At 39.0% G+C, this 18,456-nt stretch overlaps 1 protein-coding gene across 3 annotated transcripts in view; it reads right to left on the bottom strand.

Annotated features, from left to right (window-relative positions):
- Window positions 1-443: 443 nt before the first annotated feature.
- Window positions 444-18,456, bottom strand: part of LOC101846221 (polycomb protein suz12) — a 66,499-nt gene continuing 48,486 nt past the window's right edge. For all 3 annotated transcript variants that reach the window (XM_005102037.3, XM_013084679.2, XM_013084680.2), the window contains 4 exons: window positions 14,968-15,057; window positions 12,451-12,556; window positions 11,213-11,292; window positions 444-4,950 (listed from right to left, as the gene is read on the bottom strand). In XM_005102037.3, the coding sequence (XP_005102094.1) occupies window positions 4,737-4,950; window positions 11,213-11,292; window positions 12,451-12,556; window positions 14,968-15,057 (490 nt within the window). In that variant the 3' untranslated portion in view covers window positions 444-4,736. The remainder of the gene's footprint in view (window positions 4,951-11,212; window positions 11,293-12,450; window positions 12,557-14,967; window positions 15,058-18,456) is intronic.

Raw genomic sequence — 18,456 nt, 5'->3', positions numbered from 1 at the left:
CAATGTATCATCCTTATCGCTCTTACTTTTTTGTTTGTTACTTTCTTGTAACACCTCCAGCCTTCAGCCCTTAAACATCACCTTCATGTAATTGTGTTGCGAGTGCCACAAAACTGCTACTTTTAAAAGAAAGATAAAAGAAAGACTTTTTTGTTTTAGTGTAGGTTTTACAGCGCTCGCAACTGCATAAGGTTGTATGAGCGCCAGAAGATTAGAGGTGTTACAAGAGAGTAACAAACATAAAAAAGAAAGAAGGGAGATAACGACGATAGATGTTCGATAGGAAAGAAGAAGCAAACCACACCAGAGCACCCGCCAACCACCCACGAAGAAAGACTGAAAGTAAAAAAAAAAAGAAAAAAAAGAAAAGGAGAAGAGACTAATCAAATCATACAAGAACATTGGAAAATCAAACACATAATATTAGCAGGCAACAATAAAAGTTGTGAAAAACATATCACCGAGACAAGATGACCATTTAATTGCTCAAAGTAATGAAATGACAATAATGAACACAGAAATGTACAAAACCGATCACTCGTACCATGAAGGAGAGTGGTTTACTGAACGTATCCTTACAAACGTTACACTAGGGGAAAATGTACAGTTACACGGAATATGGGAGATTATACGCACAACGCCCATCACATTAAGGCAAAGACTGAACAATACTACTCCCTCCAACAGGAACCCAAAAGAAATCGTCATGTTGAAATTGGTCACTAAACTTCTGACACCAGTGTTTAGCATTTGAAAACAGTGCAAATCAGCTATATTTATCCCATATAGACAGACATGTTCAAATGATTCAGTCTGCCGTACGCACATTCCTATTGTCAAGTTCATCGGAAATTTATTCTACTACAACATGACCGAGAATCAGGGGCATTTTATTTTATCACTTACAACGTGACAACATATTATAATTTACATAAACAGAATGCTATACCAGTGGACATCATAAAAACAATATCACATCATTCCATAGATCTACACAGACTTACACCACATGTTCTTCGGTGACGGCAAAATGCATCATGGTTTGTTGTTCAAGGATGAAACCAGACATAGAAAAGATAAGAGAAGAAAAAAAATGTGTCTGGTCCAAAGGGCAGAGAGAAATTATTATGTTATTACTACAGTATAAGACGGATAGCTGAATTCGTCTGGATCAGCCATGGTAGTTTGAGGGATCCGTAGTTCGAGGGATATCTTACATAGATAAAGAAGAAAAAACAGGACCGCAGGCACAGTTCAACGGAGGTGTGATTTCGAGTCTTCAGTGTTCGACCTATCTGTGTTATACTGTACTTTGAAAAAAAACCCAATAACAACAAAATATATTTCAGTGCAGTGCCATCCCCACACATCATTCTGTAGGACACACTCATCTGCTGCCTGAAGACTCCCACCACCACCCTGCCATTTCTTCAGCATTGCGAGGCGATCAGGTGAAGAAAATGAAGGACGTGTAGGTGTGCGCAAACACAACACCACAAGTCACGGGAGCCATGCAAAGTGGAGGTACATTCAATAATTCTCCACCTTCATTGCTGCATGCAAATATTACAGATAAATCTTGGTCCCTAAGGTTGGACAAAAACATATTAATAGTAGTACTAGTACTAGTCTGGAGAAATGCACGAAGAATTATTCATAACTGTAGAAATTGTAACACAAACACTTTTAACTCTTACAATCAAACTTCAACACCTTTCACAATGCAATTGATTTTCCAATTTTTACATTTTGAACATGACCCTGTCAAAAAACACGAACAGCCAACCCACAGATAAATTTCTATACATATGTAAAATATACATCAAGTCCAGCATTCTCTTGATAAAAATCCTCAAGATCAAAAATGTACTTAAATTATTTATGGAGCAGCAAAAAACGAAATCCACGACCAAATAAACATCAACCTGAAAAACAAAAATCTTTCATTCGTGATGTTCTAAGTTCAGCCACCAGACCCTCAACATACATCCAAGAAATACACACACACAGTTTGAAATTGTCATTTCAGGAAGTCTCCATCACAACATCATATAGGCACCAGGGGGGGAGAAAACAACTGACAGCTGTACATATAAATTATATTGCATTACGCCAAAAATGTTTTCAAAGAGAAGAAAATAAGAAAAGTACAACACACCATAGTGACTTCACATGAATGTGTGAGAATGCAAAGAGTTGATGACCCACCTATTCAAAAAACAAAAATTTGCAGAGATAAGAATCTTGCCTAGTAACTTTAATTCTATCATCAAGAACATAATATGCCAATTCTGATAAGGTGTCTGCCCTACATCAAACTGAAGACTAAGGCAACAATACTAAAAATTTGGTGAGATAGAAAACAATATTCAAATATTTCACCACTCATGCAATGCCACACGGTACAAACTATATCAATATGTTCTACAGTTCATCGAAGACCTATAAGATAAGTTCTTGAGGTCACATAAAAAGATAGCAACAACATGTGAACACAAGTTTTACATGTAATCTTCTGCATCTGTACCTTGCTCCTACTAAAATTCAGAAACTTACACTTGGAGACAACAGAAACACCTGCTGAACATTCAAACTGACAATGAGAAAAACAAAAAAACTGCACTCTCAAGACAAAGGCATCATTTTTTTAAAAACACTTTTTTTTAAAAACAGGAATGGTAAGTATAACCTGAATTAAGCATGAAACAGGTTAAGTGAGAAGTCTCAGGTACACTGGTCTTGTGATTAGGCATTTTTGAGGTCAGACGTATACCGGGCACTTAATGCTGATCTGGAAGTACAACAGTATACCCATCCATAAAATACTGAATCAGTTGACGAAAACTTGCCCGTGGGGCTTTGGCAGATTGTTGCATTCATGAAAACATGAAAAGGTAAGTCTCTTGCCAGTTGAATGCCTGATGTATCTCAGTGCAAACTCGGCTTCACTCTTTACGAATTGAGACCCAGAAGGAAAGTGGCGATGGAAAGTTCTGGTCTGGTCTGTGCTGCCGACAAAGGTTATCTTGAGCACCGGTACTGATGGTGATATGACATACTGAAGTGCTGCCATTTTGAAGCTATTCTTCTTCACGGAGCCACAGTTTGATATTGGAGAACTGCAACAATCCACACTGGCACTGCATGTAGGTTGACATCAAACGAGGTAGTGTGGTTACAAAGGGAAACCATCAACTAATTGTTCTTATAGGTCTTTCATCACTCTCGTTTCACAATCACCCCAAGTCATCAAAATTTGAAGAGCTTACCGCAATCTTTAAATCACAAATTTACTATAATGTGAACAAATAAGTGCACAGCGTTCAAGTGATTTACGATTATGAAAGAAAACAATTGTCAGAATCCAACAAAATACACACCGCTTTTCCCTGATGTTCTCAAAACATTGAAAAGAGACTGGGGAGAACCAAGAACGAGCAAGTTACACTTCATTCATTGTCCGCAGCTCTTAGAAATGTTTCTAGTATTCGTAATGAACAAAACTGGCTAAAAAGTAAAAACACAAAAAAAACTTTCAACGCTTCCATTCTTTCATTCACAGAGCATTTCCAGGACAAAGTTGGACCCACATTCTCTCAACTAAAGATGCTTCAGTTTAGCAAGAGATTTTGACACTGAAGTTGTGCCGAAGACGACGAATAAATTTACACATGTACACAGTACAAAGGACTAGTCTGGTTATACAAGACAATGGCCTGATGTTCCAACTCCACTAAACACAACAACCACTGCTACGTCGTATTTGAATCTGTACACAAACAATCAGTAATCTATCACCATCATTATCATTGGCAACAAAAGATAATAAACATAATATAATGTGCATTGCATTGTCTACGCAGCATTCCTTGCTACAAATGAAGATTAAATGCAGCAATCAGACACGCTTACCATCACTGATGAGAGCAAAAAAAGAAAGACATACTCAGACACACTAATATCCAACATTGGAGTATGCCCTCAAGACCGTGGCCATTATATTTTCATCTTAAAGTCCTTGTGGTGGTGGTGGTGAGGGAATACTAAAAAATTAGGACTAACAGTCCTGTATCCTTCAATAACCAGTGAAAGACCCCTAGCAGTAACAACTGTTCTGTCATGCAGGTTACTGCAGAAACAAATGCATTTTTCTGACACTGTGCTATTCTTGGACCAGCTGAGAGCTACTCTTCGGACACAACTACCACAAAACTTGTGCTTTGTGCAGTCGTGTGCCAGACAACTGAGAGAAATAAAGGCATCTTATCATGCCTATTGCTTCAAATTGAGAGAATTTCACTTTCCAATTGAAGCATGTAAGCCTAAAACCATGGTCTTTAGCAATCCAATCAAACTTACAAAAAACAAATGCTACGACGTGGTCAGTAATAAAGTCATTCAAACACTGGACAAATTACGAAGAAAGTAAAGGAACATCACATCATAACTTCAATTAATTCCTGCACAATGTAAAGGAAAATTTTGTTCAAAGAGCTAAATGAGCCAAAATGAGATGCTCTCAGTTATGATACCGCAGTATGCAAGGGCTGGTCCCTGACCATTGGCCAAGAGGAGCACACCAGCGAGGGGAGGAAGGAGCGATCCTTGCAACAGCAATTTTTTTTTTTCAGGATCCGCACTCCATCGGGAATGAGGGTGGGGAGTAGAGGGGAGATGTTTGACTGCCATTGTGAAGAAAATCCTAGACGTTGCCATAGGTAGGGCTGGGGCAATCATCAAGACTTTTTGGCCTGTGAGGAAATCTGGTGTCGAACATGCTCAAGCATGGCAAACGTGTTCTGCACGATCTCTGGCCGAATCAGGCCAAAGTCATTCAGGTTGACCAAGTGAAGGAGGAAGTTGCGGCATAGATTTTTCTGTACAACTTGCGCCCCTTGTTCCTCAACAAATGTGTGGCATGCTCTCGGTACCATACAATCCCCAATGTATCTGTTGGGAGGAAGGTAATCGGAAAGTGTGTGAGAATAAAGACCACTAACTGCACTCTTTCTGCCAAATTTATTTCATTTCTTAGGCCTAAAGACATACAAACTGAAATAGAAGAAGTACAAAATATACATGACACGTTTACAGATCAACTGGGGTTGTATATGCAGCAGCTGGTTTCAGAAGGCACAGGGAATACTGCAGTCATTTTTACAAAATATAGTACATGCAGTTTTAGCAATTTTACAGGAGAGCCAAAAAACTTAATAGTAACCAAAAAAAAAACCCCCAACCTCTTTGCAAACATCCAAAGTCAATATTTATATGAATAAAATGTAAAAAATAATTGCCTCATCATCTTACATGTTATTTTACTGAAGATAGCTTTCAGGTTTTTTTTTGGCTCTCCTTTAAAATTGTAAAAACAGCATACCCTGTAATTTTTTTAATGACCACAGAATAGGGGGAGAACAGATAGGAAGAAGAAGGAATGGAGAGGGAGGACAGATAGGAGAGCAGGAAATACACGGAAAACAAGCAATGGAGGAAGGAAAGGCAGGGCACGATGCCACTTTTCGCCCGATTCTGTTACCTTTAGTTAGCGTGACTCAGCAGCCCGCCGGAGCTCTCCGGTTTGGAGTCACGGGGTTAATGAGCCCTGATCGACTTTTGCCTGTGTCGGTTAGAAAGTTCACATTTTTGTCTACGTTTGAAACGATATAACTTCTTCCCCATTCAACACAGCAAACCATTATACGCGCATAGTAAGGTTAATTTCTGTGCCTTAGTCTTTGTTCTAGATAAGTGTTTGTAGAGTACCCAATTTGTCCTATTTTAGTTACATACTTATGAATAAATTATTGTTTATTTTAAAAAGGCACCACAGATCTCTCCCAAATCTGTGTTAAACTGACTACGAATACCATGTCTTTTACCATGAGAAATCTTAAATCTGCGCGAGTAGCAATAGTCAAGTTATAAGAGAAGAAAGATGCACATCTGCATTTTTTAACCAGAGCTTCCAGCAGCTGATGTCATTTTTTGGAGTCCAGGGCAGAGCTCTGGCAGGGGATTGAAGGGGGGGGGCGGCAGTGTCCCCATTGTGTTTGAGAATTTTTGGTTTCAGGGCATCCTAAGTATACCATTTCTGGCTATTCAAGCCTAAATTTAACAAGAAAATAAGTGAGAAAAAAAAAACATACCTTGCATAGGCCTACATAATTTTCTGCTTGTGTGTTAATCCATATATTTCCAAATACAAAACAAGGCTTTCTCCCTTGTACAGATCAGGGTTGGGTTGATTTAAATCAGTTGATTTTTTAAATTTAAATCAACTTGATTTTTAAAATTATTTTTATTCAGTTTTTACATTATTTCAACATTCAGAATTCCTTTCCTTGGTTTCATAAAACAGATAAGGTTTAGTAGACTAATATAATCATGCTTAAAAGTCTGCCCTTCCACTGTAAAATAATACAGTATTCAATTTACTTTTTTTTTCGATAATTGAAATGAGAGCTGGGTTGATTTAAATCAGGTCAAAGTTTATTGCAGAAGTAAGCTAAAAGACAAGATTGGCATACATGGAAAATGTATGAGAAACAGGGTTGGGTTGATTTAAATCAGTTGATTTTTTAAATAAAAATCAGTGATATAAATCACTTTTTTTTAAATGTATTCAGTTTTTACATGACATTTAAACATTCAGAATTCCTTTCCTTGGTTTTATAACAGATATATAAGGTTTAGTAGACTAATATAATCATGCTTAACTCACTTCAGACGGGTCACACAACAGTTGCGTGACCCCCGCCATGACGCTCGCGTCGGGTCTCACAAGCCCTGCGTGACCAACTTTGGAATTTTTTTTTCGCTCTACAAATCACGCACGGATCGCGAGACCCGCCTCGTACCCTTGTTTGGCCAAGCCTGAGCTACTTAGACTTCGTTTCGTATCTCTGGGGCCGGTAGTTTTTAAGTTATTGAAGGTGAAGGACAGTGACCCCAACTGGGGTTGAACAGACCGGAACTCGCGCTTTGTTTTTTTCTATACAGCTCATAGTAATCCGACAGTCGCGTCGTAGTAACGGTCGAAGAAGTCGCATGAACAAGAATCACATAATTTCGCCGTTTTCTATACTTCTGTGCGTTTTATTAGTTCTAGTGTCTCAGAATATGATGTGTCTAATAGTTAAGATCCTGGATATGTACCCGAACACGGCCCGAGTCGTAGTTCTAGGGCTAGATCTAGCACTAGTACCGGTGTTGTTTTTCGCGCAACGAAATCACAACGTCGTGCCGTACATCTGTCTCATGTAATTCAGTGTATGGGTCTGAATCAATGCACAGACCAGCTTTTATATTTTCACCAAACACTCGCACATGTATACAAATCAAACCAGAACACTTTGAACTTTTATTTTTGTTGTTGCAGTGAATTTCATTCTACTTGTCACGTCTCTGGAAATTTTTCGAAAATCAAATTCATGCCAATTTTTAAAAAATCATACAAATTAAAGTATTAGACTTAGACAACTTTGGTTTTTTGTATTAGATTAAGCTTGAATGTTACTTTACTGTGTCAAAAAATGAATACAATAGGGTAATTCTGAGAGTTGTGGTGATTTATTGAAATACCCCCCAAAACGCCAGTCTTCAACGCTTGTGGCTGGTGAAAGGGCCCAGACGCAAGTGAGTTAAAAGTCTGCTTTCCGCCCTATTTATTGTAATAGAGTTCTCAATTTACTTTTTTTTTCATAATTGAAAACCAGGGTTGGGTTGATTTAAATCAGGTCGATTTAAATCAGTTGATTTTTTAAAAATTTAAATCAACTTGATTTTAAAAATAACACTCAGTGATTTAAATCACTTTAAAAAATGTATTCTGTTTTTACATCTTTAAACATTCAGAATTCCTTTCCTTGGTTTTATAAAACAGATATAAGGTTTAGTAGACTAAAATTATCATGCTTAAAAGTCTGCTTTCCCCCCTGTCACTGTAAGTAGTAAAAAAAAATACAGTATTCAATTTACTTTTTTTTCATAATTGAAATTAACATTTTCTTTTTCTTTTCAGACAAACACAAGCGCGCACACACACACACACACTAATAAAATGCAAGTTTATCTATGCATAATTACCCCCCCCCCCCCCCCCCCTCCCTTTTAAACTGACATTTTCTTCATTTTAAATTGTCTGTAGCCATAATTCACTTATATATATATAGCAGATTAAGGCTTTCTAAAATTGCAGTTGCTTAAATTAATAATTAGTTAAAATAAAGATACTTTTAGCCACCAAAAATCCCAAACTGTGTTGACATTTAAAAAAAAAAATTTTAATCTTGATTTAAATTTTAAAAATCGATTTTTAAAATTTTCATTTAAAAAATCACCAACCCTGGTACAGATACTGTACATCCACAACTAGATCTAGATCTATAAAACTTGACAGAAAATGTTCAACTTTTTTCTGCTTGTGTTGGTTTGCATCATAATCATCATAAGGTGTAGAATCCTTAACCTATAATAAGTTGTTTTTTTTATATATAACAGCTTGACTTGATCTAGATCTAGATCTAAATCTAGTCTAGATTCTAGATCTAGATCTGAATAATTTGACAGCTTATATTCAACTTAAATCCACAACAATACTTACAAATAAACAAGTCTGGTGTAAAAAAATCAAGCTCTCTTTAGAGTTTTCTTTTCTTGGAAGGCCCAAGATCTATTGAACCACAATCGTCATTTCTTCCTCTTGTTCACAGAGCTGGTGCTCTGCTTCTTGAGCTTTAGAAAGTGAAAGTAGAAGACACTGTCTACACTTTCAAATAAAAGCACTTCAGGTATGGGTTGGCTATTGTTGACTATTGGTAATAAAGGAAATTTTTTATTTCGCATTTTTTAAAAATATTTTTTTGGCACAAATTTTCACGGAAATTTTTCCATTTGCAGAATTCGGCTAATTTGCGAAAATCCGCAAAATTGCAGAAGACTGGAAGCCCTGTTTAACTAAAGACACTCAGCGTTAGCTCTTGTTCTACCATTAAACAAGAGAAAGTTATTCTGCGTTTGTTCATGAATCATGCTGTGTCTGTGGCAGCCTGCAAACAACTAAGAAAGATATATTATGAGATTTTTTTTAAACTCAAAAGTGTGTTAATACATGGTATGGAATAAAAATAATGACAATTAACATTCATTCTTAGTTTTTGTGTCGGACATATGCGCGGACACTTATGAATGTAAAGAAATCAGAACATTGACAGTTATTGCAAATGGTATAGAAACGAAAATAAAAGCTGGAAAAGCCTGGTGCTGATTCAGTGTCACTGGAAAACTAGAAATTATTCTTATAATACAATCACGAGAAGTCATCCCTGTTATTCAGTCAACTTACAAAACCTAGATCTAGCGTTTTAAGAAAAATATGGAATAATTAAAGGAGTGTAACTGATAGCCTAATGTCCGTGTATTACATTGTTGTAGATGTATTCTGGCACTAAAATCGGTTTGCACTTTTTCATAGAGAGACATTAGGGTAATTAGGGTGTGCCAGATGGATAAAGTAGTAAAATTACAGCTTCCTATTATACGCGCACATACCATCTTTTATGAGCATCAGCACCAATGCTATGTCGTTCATGTTTCAAAAGTTAGACAGTTTTTGTCATGCTTTTTATTTTATATTGATTTTTTTCATTCACACTTGCACAAAAAATTTTACAATTTAGCATTGCCGACTTCAGCACGTCCAACAAAATAACCAGACAAGTTACAATGTCTGTTGTTTTGGTCTCAAGAGCAGAAATGCGTGCTCTGGGCCCATTAAATGATAATTACCATAAATACAAGGATACCCGTAAAACTGTACGTTGAAAAGTACCAAAAATTAAGTCAGCCCAGACAGAGCGGCTACAGGGAGCTGACCCCCGTGACCCCGACGTGATAAGGCGCTCAGCGGGGAGTCCACAGCGGCAACTAAATTTCCACTGCTGGTGCGCCGTGAAGGATGAGGGGATGAAGGAAGAACAGGCAGGGAGATCAATAAAAGAGGAAAGGTCAGGGTTGATGTTATGATTGACGGGAGAACAAGGAGAGGAGAGAAAGGACATGCAAAGAAAGGAGAACAGGGAATGATAGGGGGAGACAGGCAGGGATGACCTCCCTAAGTAAGAGAGTGGCTCATGCAGTGATATAAGGAAAGGATCACATAGACCTGCATGTGAGCCTCAACCAGATTGTCTGAAAATTTTGCGCCCCCCCCCCATAATAAGAGCTTAAATTTTGTGGGTGTCATAAGGAAGGACTTTTCCGAGTAACGAGCGACCACCCCAACAAACACAATAAAGAAGAGACCTAACCCTACCCCAAAAAAGAACCTGCAACGGGCCTCATGTAAAAAGGCCAGCACAAGTCCAAAATGAAAAAAACCCACTCCAAAACAAAGAGCATGCATAATATGGCCTAGATCTACATTGCTATTATATATTATAATAGGGTTTGATACAATAACACAATAGAATTGGAGTATGAATCCTCCATACCATATACAGATCTAGATCTAGTAATCTAAATAAATTTAGATCGATATCTTGTAGAACAAGTGAATAGGAATAGGCCTTGAACTAGAAATCCGCATCCGATTCCGAAAAGAGGGACTCAGCTGAGTATAGATTCTAAATAATTCACGCACCTGATGAAATGCTTTTTACCAACATTAATATTACAGCACAACCTATGACTACGATAGGGTTTGACACAATAGAATTGGAATATGAATCCTCCATTGAGGTCTATAATGATCTATATAAATCTAGATTCTATTAGAACAAGTCAAGTGAGTGAATGAATCCACACGATCTCAACGATTGAATTTGTCAACAAACGAAATTCAAAATGGCCGCTCGAGCACGAAACTGAAAGTAGATAATTTAGGTCGTCGTCTTTTTTCGTATTCCCATTTCTACTCGGGTTCCGACAATTATGTCGGAAACGCCGACGTCGGCACAAAAACGAAAAGTGCCGACAAAGCCGACGGGAGAAAAAGGGGGCGCTGGCAGTCGGCCAGGCCTTGCACTTCGCACATTGACTGATACAGGTGGGCCTAGCGATAGCATCGGCCGGGTCGCGATTGTCAGATTTCAGACGATTGTCTGCAAACATGCAGGTCTGATCACAAAACTGATTAAGACAGAAAGCTGGTTGCCATATCAACTTTTTCGAACCCCCCCCCCCCCAGATGTAACAAAAACTATCAACTCACTCTTTCTTCATGACGTGTAAATTCCACATTTTCATAAGTTCCTTTTCTCCTTCATTAACATCTGTGAACTCATCAATCATCTGAAATGTAAACAAGTTTATTAGACGAAGACATAAAAGCTACAGGAAAGGATAGAAAAGTATGACATGGAGCCAAACCATAATTACTGAAACTTAACAAAATCTTATTCACTTTAAAGAAAGACAACATTCTCAGAAGCTTGCAATAAATCTCAATGGCGGTGCAGATATGGTGAAACTAATTTTCTTGAGCAAAGATAACATGAAAAAGGAACATAAGTATTTAGGAAAACATGTTCATAAAGCCATGCAACACGCTTCAGCAAAACTATATCTTATTTTACCCACTGACTGTTGGGGATTACATTCCCAACTTAACCCTTGCTGCCAGGATTCCAAAGGTGTTTTTGAACATTTATTGCCAGATAACTTCAAAGTACACACCTATAATTTCTACTATTTCTCATTTTTATGTTGTGTTTTCTGGAGATTTTCAACAGGAACCATACTTTTGTTTGTATGACCATTTTAAATCTAAACAAAAACTTAAAATTACTATGAAAGGCATGAGGTGTTTTTTAACCCTTTTTAAACAGACTTCATTTTCACTACAATGTTTCCCAGGTTTCATTCCTGCCAAATTTAACAGTTTAGTCAGTAACAAAACAAACTTGCTTGAGTTATTCAGGTCTGCATTTGATTTTTCCACTAAATAAACACCAAAAAATACAAGTAAGCTCTGTGCATGTGATGAAGTCAGATACTACAAAATTCAAGTTCTAAACACAGATGTTCCAAGGATGGTATGCTCAATGGAAAATGGTTCAGAACTTTGGTAGACAGTAAATCTCTCTGGAGGCTTCTGAAGAACCACATCAGTTAGTTTTAGTAGAGGTTTTTGGCGCTCGCAACTGCTTAAGGTCATATGAGCGCCAGAAGATTAGGTGTTACAAGAGAGTAACAAATATAAAAAAGGAGGAGGGGAGATAAGAACGATAGATGTTTGACAGGAAAAAAGGAGCAGACCACACCAGAGCACCCGCCAACCACCCACCGAGAATCATATCATCCTCATCCCCCACGCACAAGCACAGGACCCCCCCCCCCCACCCTCCTTCCACACATAGTAGAGCTACAATATGACTCGTCAAGAGCTACTTGGCTCTTTCCCTGAGTCAGGCAAGTTCACAAGACACACGCGATGCTTGACCAACTGACCATGACTGTCTTCTCCTTCAGCCATCCTGGGTGACTCTCTTCTTGTCCTTCATTGTCCAGTTCCTGAGGCCGAACTGGCTGGCAGGTGACCGTGTGGAAGTACAACCTGTAACAAGAACAACAAAGCGTCAGGGTGGCAGTTGTCTCCTTTCAAAAGAAGTCAGCGTGGAGTAAAAGCTTCCAAGAGCATCCTTGAGCACATTATTTAGCTGTTACCTTTGAGCATGTGTAAAAACGTAAATCTTCCTGAATTACAAGAAAAGCGGTGGAAATTCTGAGCAAACAATGCTCGCTATGAAATATTAAGTAGATGACACATTACACAATTAATTCATACTGTCAAGCTTGACGCCACGCGTGGGTGTAATCGTACAGACAAGTGGCAACAACCAAAACAAAAACAATCCAACCAAAGCGAACGTTCACCATCACATAGCCTTAAAGAAAGAAAATAAAGTAGCACCTGCCTCAGCAGTCCCCTTTCAACAGCAACCAGAAGTCATAGTAAAGGCCAGTGTTCCGTGACACCTGTTATAGATACTTGGCCCCTTTCTTACATTAAAAACCTTTCTCGCAACCTGCTGATAAGGGGAGGTTAATTATGAGTTATTTTGCACGAGAAACGCCTGTCACGAGAAATGGTCAGTCACGAGAAAGAGAGGCTCGAGTGAGCATCGAGCCAACGTCAGTCACTAATAGTCATTCACGAGAGAGGGACAGAACCAACGTCAAGTCACAGTACGGAAAATCAACCTACTCTTGTTTCAAACAAAATAAAAGTAATTTTTCGTGTTGTTGAAAAGGTAGGAGTTCGTCTTTATATTACATTAAGATATCTATCTGAATAGTTGTACATTCAGTGTTCCGTAACAACACCCTTGTGTTTTTTCCAAAACATTTTACCAGTCCAAACCCGCTCAAAGCAGTCACTTGCTACTTCAGCTTTCCGCCAACTTGCCCTCAGATTGAATAATGCTCCATCAATTAAAGAAGCTATTAGAATAGACTAGAGGGGTACCCCGTTCGATGAACGGACTCAAAAGAATCGATCATCAAGTCATTGTGGGACGGTGCGAACTGCTTGTGACCGGAAGCCTACCTCGTTTACAATCGCGTCTTAGCCAAGATTAGATCTAAACGAAACTAATGAAAAACTGAAAATTAAACTACTGTGACTTCAGACTCCACACAAAAGCAACTCTCTGTAAGCGATCCGCAACATCTCAACTGTTGTAGGTGCCCAAAGAAGATTTGTTGATTTCCCGCAGAAGAGCAGCTTTCATATCATGGAAAACGAAATAGGTTTTGAACAACGCATTGAAATGACAAACGGGAAATTTGTAAAGGCCGATAGTGTTTTCTATTTTTCTAAATTTTTTAGGCGAATGCAAGCACTTACTGAAATGATAAAAACTTAGCTTGGTCTTTGAACTACCTTCAGTAATTTTTTCATGGTTCTACGTTCCGTAGTTTTTTCAGCTATAGAAAACAACCATCCACAGGTACACAATTATATAGATAACAATTTTGAGGGACATGAAAATGGAAATATAAAATTTTAAGATTTCAGATTTTAACCATTGTTGACTTAGTCAAGTCAAGTAAGTGACCATAACTGAAACCCTGTCCATCACGGGCACCTGCTTTAACAGTCACTTTTATTTGTGACCTTGAGTGACAATGTTGGACAGGTTTGACTGAATAAACAAAATAACTTGTCCTGTCTCCTGTTTCCTCTAGAATTCTTCTCGAACATATCCCTGCTAAATTTATAACATCCCAAGAATACATTTGGACGTAACCCTCGACATATATCAACAATTTGAACAGGGTCCAAAGTTTTTTTCATTATTTCCATTCAACTGCTTTTGTAAATCTGTGAACATCAACATTAAATTACCTTTCTAATGATTAACAGCCACTACAACGTTTACTACACCATCTGTGAAAGCTGTTTTACTTCCACACCCTCAAAATGAGTTGCGAGGTTACAAATCAATTTTATGTCCAAACAGTTTCAACTGCCAAAATTTTTTTTAAATTAGGCCCAAAATGAGTTTAACTGACGCTGCTGTACTTTCCATGGATCAGCAAAAGTCAGGCACTTTTTAAAGTTTGAGAGATGCATTTAGATAATTTACCCAACATAATTCGATTGTGTTGGGGGGGGGGGGAAATCTAACTGAAGTCCACCGAGTCCCTAGAAGTAATCCCCTTGAAACAGCCACAGCAGTAGTAGGGGACTCAAAAGAAATTCTGTGGGGCTAACAGTTTGAAACACTCAGGGTTCCTGCCATGAACTCCCCACCAAATTCAATTTGTACAATCGGTAAAGAAATTCATGCTGTTTTCAACGGCACTTCAAGAGCAATCCGACAATAATTTTGTTCATGTTCGATCCGGCGAAATTCAAGAAGTTTTCAAGGACTCCTTAAATTCAAGAAGGCCGCAGGAACCCTGATTTATGCAATAACTAAAGAATAGAGGGAACAGACTACAAATGGGCCATAATCTCACCTATTGTGTCCCTGTATGAGCTGTCGCATGAGGCCGGCATCAGACTCCACCTCCTGGAACTCGGCCAGTGATGGAGGAGGCCGTTTTGGTCTGTGAGATAAATCAGAAACATTACACTGAACATGAACAAAGCTGTGGTGAGGATTGGGACAAAGGGTACTTGTGACATTGATAACTGGCTCATAGACACATAGACAACAAAGGAAAACAAGACAAAAACCCTTTAATACTAGCATATTAACCCCCCCCCCCCCCCCCCAATCATAATTATTTCTTCGTAGCAGCGCATGCAATGAAATCGACAATATCAGAATAAACATCAATGGCCACGAAATATCAGCCCAAACTAAAATAAAAAAATTTAGGTGTAGTGCTCGATCAAGATATGTCAATGAAATCCCATGTATCCAATTTTTGTAAAAATCTATATCTCCCACTGAAGAAAATAGGGAGCATTAGAAAATATCTATCTGTTGGTGTCAACAAAACTTTAATAACATCACTTATATTGTCAAGGATTGATTATTGCAATTCCTTACTGGCTGGTGTACCTGATGAACAGTTACAACAACTGCAAAGAGTACAAAATATTGCTGCCAAAATAATGACTAAGAAACTAAAGCATGATCATGTGACTCCTTTTTTTAAAGAATTACACTGGCTCCCGGTGAAAGAGCGTATCATATATAAAATCTGTTTAACTTGCTACAAGTGCTTACATGATTTATCACCGGACTATCTAAAACAGTTTTTAACACCCTATGTGCCTCCTAGAACGCTCAGATCATCAAGTGACAAAACAACCCTTGTTAAGCCTAAAATAAATTACAAATCATATGGCCAACGCTCTTTTTCATATTTTGCCCCACTTGTTTGGAATAGGCTTCCAAAAACTATCAGAGAAGCAGAAAATCTAGAAATTTTTAAGAAGAAACTAAAAGCATTTCTATTTTCATCATATTTCGATTAGACAGAATCCATCCAAGCTGCAGATCGTTGTGAGTTTGTAGGTGCATATCGTTGCCATCATGCACCAACCCTGTAAGCGACAAAATGTTCAAAATCCACTGTTTTTGCTTATATGATTCTGTATAACATACAGTATGTCCCAGTCAAACAATATTTGACACAAGTGAAAAATAAGTACATTAAAACACAAATGAAAAAAACCCCTATCTCCAACTGCGTGAAAGCCGTCGGGCAAAAAACCTGTAAACACCAGCGAGGCACATAATTGCTTTGTGCCCGGCGGCCCAGCGCGATCAGGCGTCGCGCCGTGTCGCTTGTTGGGTAATATCAGTGGGCCTAACAATAGTGTCATGCCGGACAGTCCATCTTACGCAACCGTGCTGCTTGCGTTTGGCCCCTTTTTTGCATAGTGGGTCGAGAACAAAGAAGGTAGGCTACTTTTCGCTGGAAAGCCCAGAACATTGCCCAAGAAGAAAGAACGCATTAAGTACCAAAAAGGTGTTTCACAATTCAAGCAGAAGATCAACAAACAGTCAAATTAAAATGCCATGCCCCATTAAACATCGGAAGGTCTATGCCCATGTATGGAAAAAGCCTTCCTTCACGTCTTCTTAAGTACGAATAATGTTTTTCACACTTCCAACTGAACTGCAGCCTCTTTCCTTAACTACAACAAAGTAAATATTGATAAAATGCAAAGAGCAGCACATCAAACATGCCATACCGCATTAAATCTATATTCATATTTGGACATGGAAAACAGCCTTAATGCCCGCGCACACTAATCACAGGTTAACACCTAAACGTGTTAGAATTCCAAATTTTGTTCTCCCTCGTAACCAATAAATCGACACACTTTGCTCAATGTGGTGTTACATAATACTGGTTTGTATGACCATTAATAGTTTTGGAGACCAAATTCTTTTTTGTGTCTTGTAAATTTTATATTACTGTATTTGTTAAGCGAACGTGCATTTGTTTCATTCTTCACAAAACATATTTCTCTTCAGCAGGGGCCAATGTTTGGTCCAGTTGTCACTTTCGAGATCTGAAAAATGTGCTCATCGTCAAGACAAGAATTTCCCCCCCAAAATATTGCCATTTAATGAAGTATCAGAAAGTGCCATCGAAGACATAGTGGACAATGTTTTCTTGAACGATACCTCAGAATTAGATATTTCTATGTCATGCGTCAAATTTTTCACTGGATACTTGTTCAACACCACGCAGAAATTCGTCGGTGACCACATTTGACCAACATGAACCAACTTCAACCACTCTTGGAGAGCTTCAGGGGCGGGCTTCTTGTCCTGCCCTTTCAGTCCCAACGAGTTCTCTGGATGTTACGTTGCAGTCTGACGTCACTGTAGTTTCAGTTGATCATATTGCTGTCACAGCTGATGTTACTCCAGCTCCAGTTGTTGCCAGTATCAACACAACCGACATCCCCTCAGCATCATCTACCGACACAGTCGACGTTCCCTCAGCATCATCTACGGACACAGTCGAAATTCCCTCAGCATCATCTACCGACACAGTCGACGTTCCCTCAGCATCATCTACCGACACAGTCGACGTTCCCTCAGCATCATCTACCGACACAGTCGACGTTCCCTCAGCATCATCTACTGACACAGTCGAAATTCCCTCAGCATCATCTGTCGACACAATCGACGCTCCCTCAGCATCATCTACCGTCACAGTCGACGTTCCCTCAGCATCATCTACTGACACAGTCGACGTTCCCTCAGCATCATCTACCGACACAGTCGACGTTCCCTCAGCATCATCTACCGACACAGTCGACGTTCCCTCAGCATCATCTACCGACACAGTCGACGTTCCCTCAGCATCATCTACTGACACAGTCGAAATTCCCTCAGCATCATCTGTCGACACAGTCGACGTTCCCTCAGCATCATCTACCGACATAGTCGACGTTCCCTCAGCATCATCTACTGACACAGTCGACGCCCTTCTAGCATCAGACGCTGGCCCTGTGGACTCAGTCAACGACCTCCCGGTATCAGTTGCTAGCACGGGCAGCGGGGTGCTAACAATCTCCTGCCTACCCGAGCCACCTGCAGGAGCTGTCCCCGCAGATGAAGAATTCTCTACCCTGACTCAAAAACCAGGGAAAAAAGGTGTTGAAAATTGGCAGAGAAACAAACGGAAATTTCTCAGGGAGTCAGAGCAAAGCTATGTCTCTGCCAAGGGCGCCCAAAGACCAGCACGGAAGGTGGTGGACATTCGTTGTCTCAGGTATACGCCTGATCGGAACATATCCTTCAAGTTGACATTTGATGAGAACTGGAAGGATATTCCTCGGGGAAGAAGGCATGCAGAGGTAGCCGCTGAAAAACCAGGACCTCTTTACACAGAGACCTTGAAGATCACAGACGTGAAATTCAAACACCTCCAGGTACTAAAAGCCGTTATCCCTAAAGACCACCGTGCATTCTACGATAATCTTCGGCACTAAATATATTATGTATAATATGTGAATTTTAAATATTCATT

This window comes from Aplysia californica, unplaced genomic scaffold, assembly GCF_000002075.1.
Source record: "Aplysia californica isolate F4 #8 unplaced genomic scaffold, AplCal3.0 scaffold00309, whole genome shotgun sequence".
Taxonomy (NCBI): Eukaryota; Metazoa; Mollusca; class Gastropoda; order Aplysiida; family Aplysiidae; genus Aplysia; species Aplysia californica.
The sequence above is the reverse complement of the archived record's forward strand: the minus strand, read 5'-3'. Positions and strand labels throughout refer to the sequence as shown.